General features: G+C 21.1%; 2 protein-coding genes across 2 annotated transcripts; both read right to left on the minus strand.

Moving 5' to 3' along the window:
• Positions 1–289: 289 nt before the first annotated feature.
• LOC127288503 (histidine-rich glycoprotein-like) lies at positions 290–8,299 on the minus strand. Its single transcript, XM_051315985.1, has 4 exons — positions 8,206–8,299; positions 4,458–4,525; positions 2,535–2,825; positions 290–657 (listed from the first exon to the last, which is right to left on the minus strand). The coding sequence occupies exons 1-3, from the start codon at positions 8,224–8,226 to the stop codon at positions 2,582–2,584; spliced, it is 333 nt and encodes a 110-aa protein (XP_051171942.1). The 5' UTR covers positions 8,227–8,299; the 3' UTR covers positions 290–657; positions 2,535–2,581.
• Positions 8,300–12,032: 3,733 nt separating this feature from the next.
• On the minus strand, positions 12,033–13,950 carry LOC127288572 (signal peptidase complex subunit 1). Its single transcript, XM_051316107.1, has 3 exons — positions 13,787–13,950; positions 13,197–13,256; positions 12,033–12,828 (listed from the first exon to the last, which is right to left on the minus strand). Exons 1-3 carry the CDS (start codon positions 13,829–13,831, stop codon positions 12,646–12,648), a joined length of 288 nt encoding a protein of 95 aa, XP_051172064.1. The 5' UTR covers positions 13,832–13,950; the 3' UTR covers positions 12,033–12,645.
• Positions 13,951–14,019: the final 69 nt, after the last annotated feature.

Raw genomic sequence — 14,019 nt, forward strand, 5'->3', positions numbered from 1 at the left:
TGCATTTGGAAATTTCTTTATAATATATATTATTATAATGAAAATTGTCAATAAATTTATTTATTGAGTTCCATATATTTATTCCATTACCAGTGAATATATATTTTTTTATTCGAAATATAAATTTTTGTATTATATAATTTTATATATTATATAAATTTTTTCCATTATTTTTATATTATATTTTTAATATATTTTTTTATATATATTTTTATATTTATATATAATATATATTTGCAATTTTTTTAATAGTAATAATAATAATAGTGATAGGTAATTAAGAAATATATTTTTTTTTATAAAAAAGAGTGCTTTATTTATATAATCTATGCATGCAAAAATAAATTTTATATTTATATATAAATATGTATATATTTATAAATAAACATAAAACTTATATAGGTATATAAATTCATATGTACAATTATTTAATAATCAGTGAATTTGTTTACGAATTAATCATTCGTGCATCATCGTGACTTATAATTAAATTCTTAATTAATACTATATCTTAGCTGCGGACGATTTTTATCACCTTGTTTTTATTTTTTTTTAATTTTTTTTTTTTTTGAGGTTTTGACTGGATTTTTGAAAATTTCTTTGAAGTTGCAATATTTTTCATCTTGTTGGCAAGACTTTTTTTTGAGAACGAATCACCTAAAAATTTCAAATAATTATTATTTAAATTTTTTATTTTTTAGTTTATACTTTTTTTAATAATACCAAAAAGTACAAAAAAAGTAAAAGTAATTTTATTATTTTTAAAATTCGTAAATATTTCTCAATTAAAAAAAAAAAAAAAAAAAAATTACGTACAGTCAAACCTGGATAAGTGAGACGCCTCTATAAACGAGATTTACTCTTATCATTTTTAATTGTAAAATTTTCTGCAAATGGGAAAAATTTTTAATAAATGAAAACCCTTTTTTAGTTTTTTTTTTGTAACCCTTTTTTCTCTGTTAATGGGACTCTCGTTTTGTCAAGGTTCAACTGTACTCTTAAATAATTAAATAAATAAATAATAATTAAATAATTAATTTATTAATAATTATTCATAATTTGTACCATCAGTCGGTTAGATAGATTTCTATGTCGGCAATTTTTTATATTTTCATTTTACAAAAAAAAAATGTCTTACCATCAATCGGTAAGGTAGATTTCTAGGTCGGTAATTTTTTATATTTTCATTTTTCAAAATTACGTACAGTCAAACCTGGATAAGTGAGACGCCTCTATAAACGAGATTTACTCTTATCATTTTTAAATGTAAAATTTTCTGCAAATGGGAAAAATTTTTAATAAATGAAAACTCTTTTTTAGTTTTTTTTTTGTAACCCTTTTTTCTCTGTTAATGGGACTCTCGTTTTGTCAAGGTTCAACTGTACTCTTAAATAATTAATTAAATAAATAAATAATAATTAAATAATTAATTAATTACTAATTATTTATAATTTGTACTTATGTAATAAAAATTCGGAAATAATTAAAAATTCTTATTTATCGCTATTGAATATACATAATATTGTATTTGAAAATATAAAAATTCGCTTTCGTGATTTGTGGATAATTTTTTTTTTCTTTTTTTGCATAAAGTAACTTCCTTTCGCTTGAAAATACCTCGCGCGAAGCATCATGTATATCGTGATATGACTCACTTGGGAAGAGTTGTGTATATTCAATTTAAGTATATGTGTAAATGGATAAAAATTGTTCACCGGAAGAGAATACAAAAGGGAAAGTCGAAAAGTATACTAATATTACAAGACTCAGTATCTATGGTAGAAAAAAGGGGTGGGGGGGAAATGTGGATAAAAAACCAATACCGGTCCATTTCAATTAGAATATTACACAAATCGAAATATATTTTTTTTTTTAAATAGAAAAATTATCATTAATTAATAATTTTTTAATAACAATAAAAACTTATTAATTATTAATTTTTTACTAACAATAAAAACTTATTACACTCAGAGAAATGGGATATTTTTCTCCGAGCCTACTAACTCATTTATTTGTTGCAAATATATTTTATTTCATTTAAATAAAAAATTTATTTGATCCAAAGAAAAATTTATTTCTAACAAATAAAATTTTTATTTACGCCAAATAAATAAGTTAGTAGGCTCTGAGACAAATATTTGTTTATTTAATTCAAATATATTTTATTTGATTCAAATAAATCATTTCTCTGGGTGTAATTAATAATTTTTTTAGTAACAATAAAAACTTATTAATTAATAATTTTTTTAGTAACAATAAAAAAATGTTAATTAATTAATGCTTTTAGTGACAATAAAACAATGATGAATACTAATAATTTTTCAATAGCTATAAAAAATAATTAATTAATTTAGGTTTTTTACGATAAAAAATGATTAATAAATAATTTTTTAGTAATTAATAATTATTATTAATAAAGTTTTTTGTAACAATAAAAATTATAATTTAATAATGTTAATTAAAAAAAAAACAATATATCATTAATTTTTATAATATATTTAAAAGTAAATTTAAAAAAAAAAAAAAATACTTACTTTTGGTATAAATCTTTTTTTATTTTTATTTTTGAGAAAGATCAGTCTCAATCCCACCATCCTCCATGGGATCCATGGTGTTCTGGAATCTCGTGTTTTTCGTGAATTGGAACAGGCACGTATTCTTTTTCGACTACTTTGTATGGTACTGGAACGTGAACCTTTTCAACATGATGAACTGGTACATGAACGGGTACATGAACCTTTTCAACATGATGAACTGGATAGGGAATTTTTTTCACATGATGATGATGGACCGTGTGCACATGATAGGGCACGTGAATTTTCACGCTAAAAAAAAATTATTTTTTCGTTAATTTTCTTTGATATTTTTTTTTTAAATAATTTATTTACATCGATTTATAATAAAAATATATTTTTTATTATTTATTTTGTATTCTTAAAACAAGTTTATATAAATATTTAATTAATTATTAAAAAATTAGTTAGTTAATTACCTATAAATTAGTTAAATAATTGGTGAAAAATTTATTAAATAATTGGTAATAAATTAGTTAATTAATTACTAGGTAATAAATATTTAATTAATTATTAATAAAATAAGTTAGTTAATTAATAATAAATTTTTTAATTAATTACTAATAAAGTAGGTAATTTATTACTAATTACTTTGGTAATTAATTACTAATTCATTAGATAATTAATTACTAATAAATTAAAAAAATTAATTACTAATATAATTGGTAATTAATTACTAATAAATTAGTTAGTTAATTACCTATAAATTAGTTAATTAATTGGTGAAAAATTAATTAAATAATTGGTAATAAATTAGTTAATTAATTGGTGAAAAATTAATTAAATAATTGGTAATAAATTAGTTAATTAATTACTAGGTAATAAATAGTTAATTAATAATTAATAAAATAAGTTAGTTAATTGATAATAAATTTTTTAATTAATTACTAATAAAGTAGGTAATTTATTACTAATTACACTTTGGTAATTAATTACTAATGCACTTGATAATTAATTACTAATAAATTAGGAAATTAATTACTAATAAATTAGTTAGTTAATTACCTATAAATTAGTTAATTAATTGGTGAAAAATTAATTAAATAATTGGTAATAAATTAGTTAATTAATTACTAGGTAATAAATAGTTAATTAATAATTAATAAAATAAGTTAGTTAATTGATAATAAATTTTTTAATTAATTACTAATAAAGTAGGTAATTTATTACTAATTACACTTTGGTAATTAATTACTAATGCACTTGATAATTAATTACTAATAAATTAGGAAATTAATTACTAATAAATTAGTTAGTTAATTACCTATAAATTAGTTAATTATTTAGTGAAAAATTAATTAAATAATTGGTAATAAATTAGTTAATTAATTACTAGGTAATAAATAGTTAATTAATAATTAATAAAATAAGTTAGTTAATTGATAATACATTTTTTAATTAATTACTAATAAAGTAGGTAATTTATTACTAATTACTTTGGTAATTAATTACTAATACATTTGATAATTACATAATTACTAATAAATTAGGAAATTAATTCCTACTATAATTGGTAATGAATTACTAATAAATAAGGAAACTAATTACTACTAAATAAGGTAATTAATTACTACTAAATATGAAAATTAATTACTAAATAATTAGTTCATTAAGTAAACTTGATAATTTATAATTAATAATACTAATTATTAGTAAAATTAATCGATAGCTATAAATTAAATTAAAATTAATTAATAAAAACTAATTAATTAATTTACAAAATTTAGTTAAGTAATTTAAAAACATTAATTACTTAAATAAATTTTGTTAATTGGATTTTAGTTAGTTTAGTTTTTGTTAATTAATTAATTTTTATTTATTATTTCATTAAAATAGATACGATTAATTGAAATAAATATTGCGCTGATGAAAGTGATTACTTACTGATGATGACTGTGTCCATCTGGTGATGGAGCAGCAGTTGCTGCAGCAATAATTCCAAACACGATCAACTGAAACGTGACAGTGAATTTATAATGAATCACGAATTGCACGATGCAGTTTGTCACTTGTTATACAAGTTGTCTTAACAGTCTGTCAGTGTTAATTTCAATGCACAACAATTTTTCAATTTCTCTATTATCATTTTTTTTTCTCCCAAAATATCTTTCAATATCTCATGAAAAAAAATCTTAATTTCTTAATTATTTACCATTATTGAAAAAAAAATTTTAATAATTTTTTATTAAAATTTATTTATTGAAAAATACACCGGAAACAAATTAACATTGAAAATATTATTAGTTATTAAAAATAATAATAAACAAAAATAAAAAAAATAACAATGATTAATAATAAAATAATTTATAATAAAAATAATTACGAAAGGGTTTATTTGAAAACCGTATATGTTCGAAATAAATAAATAATTAATATAAAAAATACTTAATAGTAAAAATACAATTATTATAACAAAAAAAAAAGTATATTATTTATTATATTTTTATGAAAGCATATCTTTAACATTTTTTAATTAAAATTATTTTTTATGAAACTTTCCCACTGTCAATAAGTCAATATATTAAATTTCTCATTTCTATAACAAATTTTTTTTTCTGTTTTAAATTTAATGTTATTTGTTATTGATTATTTTGTTTTTTATTTTATTTATTCAGTACAAGGGGCAAGGAATATTAAATGTAATTCGTGAAATTAAAAATCTTTCTTAATGATACTTTTATAAGTAAATTGTGATATGGAAATATCAAATAAAATATATAAATAATTGACTTTTAAGTGCAAATGAAAATTGAAAGTTTTCTTCTCACTTTCATTCTATGCATCCATTAATTGAAATTATCTTTCCTAATCTAAATATTGGAAGTATATTTATCAATTTGTTATTATTTATTTATTTACTAATGTATTTATTTATTATTAATTTTTTATTATTATTATATTATTATTATTATTATTATTATTATTATTATTATTATCATTATTATTATTATTTTTATTCTTATTATTTTTATTGTACATGGAATAAATAATTTACTTTATTATTTTTTATTCAATGAGAATTATGCAGAAATTATTTATGGAAAATATTTTTTATTTATTATATTTTTTTTCAATATCTAAAAAAAGGCTTTATTTATTTTTTAATTAATAAACTATATCTATTTTTTTAAATTATAGCCTGTAAACATTTTTAAATAAATAAATAATTTATAAAAAAAATTAACATTAATGTTAATTATAGACCGTAAAAATTCTTAAATAAATAAATAAATAATTTAAAAAATTGACATTAGGTAATGTTAATTTATTTTTTTTTTAATTTTAATTTTTTTTTAAATTTATATATAATATATAATTTTGTACTCGTTGAATTGATTAGATTATAATTATATATATATTATTGGTTCCGATTGAGTTATGTGTGCGCATATACATACATTATAAAGTGATATAAGTGAAAATGTAAAGTGTAATAATGATGCTGTACGTCAAACATATATTCAGGAAGTTAAACAGGTATAAGTTCATTTCCGTATGTCTTGGATGATTCATTGAGGCATGAAAATTTATTTACTATAATAAGTAGAACAAATTTTTCTTCCGTATATTTTATATTATATTTTTCACAGATCATTATTATTTATTTCGTGAACTCTCTATTTCATTTTTAATTAAATTAAAAAAAAGAAATTATGTGTGTAACGACTTTCTTTGACGATGGTCATCAAAAATTTTTCAAGTGTATTACACAAAAGACTTCTTTTTTAAAAAAAAAAAAAAAAATTTTTTTTTAGAAAACAGTTATATAATATTTAATATCTCTATTCTTATTTATAATGCACATTACGTGCAGTGAAAGAAATGAGTTATTAAATTTTACTCAAGTCAATAAGTTTTTTTTTATAATTATTGCTTGTATTTGTATTTTGAAAATAAATTCAAAGGTAATAAAAAGTCTCGTATGGAACTTTTTTTCCTGGTTTTTTTTTTTAATGTTTTCGAAATTTAGAAAAATAATTTTGAAAAAATTTCAAAAAGAAACTAAAATTTATTTATTTTATTTTTATTATTATTATTATTATTTATTTATTTATTTATTTTATTATTTTATCAATAATTCTTTCTTTCAAATTGAAATATAAAAGTAAATGTTCAATTTATTATTTATTTATTTTACTTTATTATTTATTTAATTTATTATTATTTAAAACTTGAATAAATTTTATAATTTTTTTTTTCACTGCGTACTATTTCTTATCCTCCAAATTATAATTAATTAATTTCTTCGGTAATTAGACACACAACAAAAATTTATTAATTTATAAAACCAGTTTCTTTGCTTTTTGTCTCCTTCATTTGTTTCTATTTATTTATTTTTTAGTTACAACATTAATAATAATAATAATAATAATAATAAAAATAATTTTTTTTACGAGGGAAGTAAAAAATCTGCTTAATAAAATATTGTTTACTTTAAAGGAAATTTTCTTGAACAATATTTAAAAAAAAAAAAGATATTTTTCCCGTATGAAAACTAGAATATTTTGATTTTTAAAAAATATTCTTAGATTCAATAAAATCTGCTCTAGGATTTTTATTATTAAATCCTTTTTAATTTGATTTTTTTAATAATACTTTTTTAAAAAAATTCAATTTTTTTTATAATTTTTATATAAACGAAAAATAATAAATTATAAAAAATAAAATTTAAACAACCTACAGCTTAAAAATGATAATTATAATTTTTAAATTTTTTTAAGTGTAATTTTTGTAAAATAAAATAGTTTATATATTATTATTATTATTAATTAATTAATAATAATAATAATAATAATAATAATTTTTGATTTAACTATTACTAATTATATAAATAAGCAAATAATAAATAATAATATTATTGATAATACAGTGAAAAAGAATTATTTGGTTCAAATTAATATTTATGATACTCAAGTAAATTATTACTGGAATCAAGAAAATTTTGTTTTTCGTCAAAAATTTGTAAATTGTTATTATTTTTTAAAAAGAGTATTAAAATATTTTTAACACAATTTTCTTTACGTGTGTCAAGTGATAAATTTGGTCCACTATCTTTTTTTGAAAAAAAAACACTCCCGAATTAAATATAAACACTTTTTGGTAAACAATAATTTTAAATACAGTAAAACCTCTGATAATTGAAAAAAAAAATTTCTACTATTTTTTTTTTACAATTTGCAATTTGTTTAAAAATTCCAATCATTGAAAGAAATTTACAGGACTATTATTAATGATAAATTATCCTGTAAAAATAATTTTAAATTAATAATAATTAAATTAATTAATAATTTTAAATAATTAAAATTTATAATTTACAAAATTAATTAATTTATTTGTAATTTACGGGCAATGTAATTGCAATGCAATTTTTGCAAAATAAATAATAAAATAATTTATTTTGTTTATTTTTTTTTTAATAAAAATGAAATAAAATAAAAATAATAAATAAATAAATTAAAAATAATAAATAAATAATCTAGAAAAATAGTAAATAAAATAAATAAACAAAAAATTGAGATTCACTAAAAGGAGGTTTCACTGTATTTGAAAAAAAAAATTTTGAAAAAAAACCCGCGAATTTTTTTTACAAATTTTAAAAAATAATGAAAATGCAAAAAAAAAAATTACTCACAGTAATGGTGTGAGAGTGCATGGTTGGAGTATTTTAGTGATTCGTTTCCCGAACGCTGATACAGTTCTGTCTTTAGCGGTCAGCGATGTGTTTATAAAGGACTATCCGATGCCAAAATGTATAAAGTAAAAGGGGTGGGAGCGTTACTATATATGTGTTATGTAAAATGCGAAGAAGGAAGTCAATGTACGTTTATGTTACGTATATGGGTTACAAACTCCACGTGGTTTCAACTTGAGAACCAGTCGCATTTCACGTATTATAAGAGAAATATACATAGAAGATAGCATTGTTATTTTTTTTGATTTTCAATTTTCAAAAAAAAAAAAAAAATTTATTTCTTTATTAGTTTGCAAATAATCGATTTTATGTGCGTGTCGTGTAGATTTAGGGGTTTTTTTTCATTTTTTTTTTTTTTTTTTTTTTTTTTTTGGTGACCCGTGTGTGATCTAGTTAACAATTTCAAAACTAATGGGTGTGTGCTTTACATTTCTATTTATAGATGACACAATAAAGTGAAATTAAATTTGCAATTTAGGAAACGAAAATTTAAATTTATTCTAAATAATACATTAGAAATTGTCGAGAGTGAGATTTTTGAATTTAAGTTTTTTGAATGCTTCGAACTTTTGGAAGGAATTTTTTTTGATTAAAAAAAGAAAAATTTTCTGTTACGAATTTTAAAATTGAATTTTGGAATTATTATTTTATTATTTATTTATTTAATTTTTGTTAATTTTAGTTATTTTTTATTATTTATTTATTTTTTATTTTAGTTATTTTGTTTATTTTATTTTATTTTTTATCCTCAATTAGTATCGATTTTTGTCTTTATCGTCGTCCTTTAAAAATTGTTTGATGATATCCTTGCAAAATTTTGAGGAAGATTCTATAAATAAAAAAATAAAAATTAATTTTTCTAAAATATATTTGAAATGGTCGAAAATAAAATTTTTTAATTATACAGATAATCAATTAAATTATTTTCAATTATAATTTTTTCGTTCATTTAATATTGAAGAAAATTTGAAAATATAAAGCTTTCTCCAAATTTCAGAAAAAAGAAATTTTTTTCCTTCTAATTTGACATAAAATTGTAATGAAAAATTAAATTTCTATTTTAATAAAAAAAAAAAGAAAAATTGATTTAAAAAAATTTTGTTGTAATAAGTATATAAAAAAAAATAAACAAGTTAATTAAAAAGTTAATAATGACAGATAAATTGAATTCTAAAAATATTGCGTAGCTTCTCATATAAAAATCACGTAATCGCTCATTGAGGGAATCCCAGAGTTTTATGGTTCAAAACTTACGAACATATTATAAAAATATAGAGCGTAAAATATATAGGAGAAATTTCGTTTTTATAATCCAGATTATAAGCATAATCAACGTATAGGTGCACATAAATAAATGTATCGAAGCAAAAAAAAAACGTTTTTTTTTTGCTATTTTTTTTCCTTTTGCATTTTTCTACTTTTACAAATTTTTCACAGTTTTTATTACTATTTTTTTTTTCAAAAAAAAAATAACAGAATTTAAAAAACAAAAAAAAAATTAAAAAATTTCTTTTTTAAATTTACAAAAATTTAATTTTAAAACGTTCTGAAAAATAATTTAATTTTAAAACATAATTTAGTTTTGAAAAATAATTTAATTTTAAAAAATAATTTTTTTTTTTCAACAAATAATAGCTTCCTTGACAACATAATTTTTGCTCGATTTAGAGAAATCGTTCGTGGAATGTAAAAACAAAAAAAAAAAAAAAAGAAAATAGAGACATAATAATAATTGAAGTATAAAGGGATAAACTTCCGAAAACCCCCCCCTTCAGATTTTAATGAAACTTGGTATACTTACGTAATTTCATGCGCTGATCACGAAAATGATAGTGAAAATTACCGCAAATTTCATTTTTATGGTGAAAACCATAAAAAACACCATAAAATTATGGTTTTTTGCGTTTAACTCGTAAAAAACGCAAAATTAAAAAAAATCGTTCTTACAAAAGTTGTAGAGCTTCTAAAAATGAACATTTTATGTCCTATACATTTTTTACCAAAAGTCATTAGTTTTCGAGAAAAATGCAAAATATTTAAAAACGGTGAAAATTACCAACTTCTAGCTATTATCCACAAGAGGCAGATGTCTTATGTGACGGACAATATCTTTTAATAAAAAACCTTCTACTCTTTGCTGTGCAGGGCTATTTCCAAAAGAACTTTTAGGGGAAGACATCTTGGAGGAGGGGGGTCGGGGTAGGTTTCGTACCTTCCAGTACCATTAAGAATGTGAATTTGACTGTCTGTTTTGAAAGAGAGCAACGATACTAGGGAAGGCGGGCTTCGCCCGCCTCTGCATTCTTTGCTGTGCAGGGCTACTTCCAGGGGGGGAGGGGGGAAGACATCTTGGAGGAGGGGGGTCGGGGTGGGTTCCGTACCTTTCAGTACCATTAAGAATGTGAATTTGACTGTCTGTTTTGAAAGAGAGCAACGATACTAGGGAAGGCGGGCTTCGCCCGCCTCTGCATTCTTTGCTGTGCAGGGCTACTTCCAGGGGGGGAGGGGGGGAAGACATCTTGGAGGAGGGGGGTCGGGGTGGGTTCCGTACCTTTCAGTACCATTAAGAATGTGATATATATATATATATACATAATATATGTATAATATAATATAATATCATAATAATATAATATTCAAACGAATCAAATTTAATGTGCGATCTCTCAAAACTATCTTTATAGGAATTCCAGTTTCGTGGTATTAGTAATTTTTGTAGTGTGCTTTTCATGTTTCTGCATTTTTCTCGAAAACTAATGACTTTTGGTAAAAAATGTATAGGACATAAAATTTTCATTTTTAGAAGCTCTACAACTTTTGTAAGAACGATTTTTTTTAATTTTGCGTTTTTTACGAGTTAAACGCAAAAAACCATAATTTTATGGTGTTTTTTATGGTTTTCACCATAAAAATGAAATTTGCGGTAATTTTCACTATCATTTTCGTGATCAGCGCATGAAATTACGTAAGTATACCAAGTTTCATTAAAATCGGAAGGGGGGGGTTTTCGGAAGTGCACCCGTATAAAGAATTGCAGAATTATTTATAATTATTTTTTTCCTACGCGAATAAAAATGATGAAAAAAAAAAATAATTCGTCAACTGTTGCATAATTATACGACCATGGACTTGTACATTGGGGCGTCGTTTATGTTGACCCCCATAATAGTAAAGTCGACATCTTTAATATGTTTAAAAGTGGTGCAACAGGAAGTATTACATTTTTACATGCGTCCCAAGGTATCAGTTATAAAGGGAGAAAGTGTTTCGTAATCATAATAACTTTAATAGTGTACCAGAAATGCGCTCACATTACCCATATAGGTGGGCCAATGACTTCTATTACATATATTATTTTGTGCCCTCTTCAAAAATTCAGATATTTTCTTTCATATATATTGAATTTGTGCCCCAATGGGTGAAAGTATTGAAATAGTATATATTTTATTTATTTTTTCTTTTTTTTAAATAGAGGAATGCGCATTCAACCGAGTGCTCTGCTGAAAAAAATATAAAGAAATCAGTCAAAGAAAGTCACGCACGTATTGGATTCAATCCAAGAAGAGGTGTGAGTCTTTTTTTTATAACTAATTGTTGCAACGATCATCTTTTTTTTAATAGCTTTGCGAATTTTTAATTTTCAATATTATATCAAGTTACATAAAAAGATTTTTATCTAAAATTTAATTTTTCCTACGAATCTTTTTTTATAATTCAGAAATTTCATTCACTTTCTACTCTAAAAAACAAATTAAATTAACAACAAATTTGATATTTAATATTTATTTTCACATCTTTATGAAAAAAAGGATATATATATATATTATGTTGTATAAAATCTTCTTTTTTTTTGTCAAAAACTTTACAAATTGGAATGATTTTGATACGAGCAAAATTAAATGCTCTCGATTTATAAATCCAATTATCATTCAGTCATTGAATTGAATTCCATTTTGCAATTATCGTTGATTCCAATCGTGAATTCTTTGCTGGAATGTTAATTGTGCTGTCTCGTTGAATGTTAAAAACAAAAAGTTGAAAGAAATCGAAAACTTTTCCTTTTTTTTTTGCAAAAACAATTATTAAAAAGATAATTTTAATAATTATTAATTTATTAATTATTAACGTCACCTGCAAAATGGTACGTTGAAAATTATTTCAAAAAAAAAAAGTTTCATCACAGATAAAAACACAAATTTCATTGAATGTAAAAAAAACACATTTGTGGAACATTAAACAATTTCACTGAAAATTAAACACAAAAAAAAAATTGTCAATGAAATCAATGTTTTAGAATAGAAGATATGATAGAAAAAAATGTTTCGAGAACAATTAAAATTGCATTAGACTTTTTTTTTGCATATATTCCTCAGATTGAAATTATTTCTTCTTCTTAACTTTGGTCGATGTTTCGCTTTGTGGTTTTTGCCAATCCAATGGTTTTCTTCTGTACATGGGCCACGGTGGAATTGTAATAATTGCCGCCAATAGAAAACCAGCACCGAGTATGTAAATTGTTTGTGAATATTGTTGAACAACGAATCCCCAAACAAATCCAATCATCTGATTAAAAAAAAAAAAAGAAAAGTTTATTATTTTTATTTATTATTTTTTTAAATAATTATTTTATTATTTAAAAAAGAAGTATACGTTATGTATTATTTTTCAAAGTAAAAAAATCTCGATTAAAATTTTTTACACTACTTAATTATATGTTTTATTACATAAAAGTGTGAATCAAAGATTTGATCATTTATTGTATAATCAGTTTTAATTGAATAGGATTCAATATTTTATTATATAAAAATTTTTATTAAACAGTTAATGTTTATATAAATTTTTTTTATAATAATTATTAACTGTATAATATAATAAAAATAATAATAATTGTACTAATTATAATTATTATTATAATTAAATTTTATATTTACCCCAAAAAGTGTGATGATAATCCTAAAGTATTTTTCGGCCCTCGCTTGACCTTCATAATCCTGTGAAAATAATTATCGAATAAATTTAACAAAAGAAATAAAACAATAAAATGTAACTACAATTTTTTTTATATTTCACAAAACTAAAATTGAATCGTTTAATAGCCCTTTTAAAACATAAAAAGTAATTTTAAAACTAAACAAAATAGACGAATTTAAATTTGAAACAATCAATAAAATACAAAAGAGAGTAAAAAAAAATATTAAAAAACAGTAAAACAACATAAAAAACTATTATTCCATTTCAAGATTGCTCCGAAAAAAATCTAACACGTTTACTACTGTAATTTTCATTATTGTTCATAAAAAATGTAATAAACAAAAATGAAAAAAAATGAATTAATATAATTAATTAGGTACGAAATTGTTAAAAATAGATAAAAAGATACAAAAATAGTTCTATTTTCAATTAATAATAGAATAAAAAATCGAGACATACGGTGAAAACTAACCTATAAAAACAAAATGACAGTTGTCATTGAAAAATGAAAAATACAATTATTTCACTGGAGAATAGTAAATAAACTTACCATATGGGTAGGAATATTTTTAAAATATTCAATCCAGTCCTTCATTTTTGCCAAATAACTGATGATCCTTTATAAAAAATGAATATGTCAATTTAATGTAAACAGTTTGACGCGACGTGGACAACTCACGTGCGCAAGGTCAAAGTAAAACCACAACGCAGTGTTGCCACGTTGACAAATGAAAAGGCGGTAATATTTTTAAATTTAAATTTTAAAACGTACGTTTGAATTTC

Source organism: Leptopilina boulardi, unplaced genomic scaffold (assembly GCF_019393585.1).
Source record: "Leptopilina boulardi isolate dan_hultmark-lab unplaced genomic scaffold, ZJU_Lbou_2.1 LbouV2_392, whole genome shotgun sequence".
Classification (NCBI taxonomy): Eukaryota; Metazoa; Arthropoda; class Insecta; order Hymenoptera; family Figitidae; genus Leptopilina; species Leptopilina boulardi.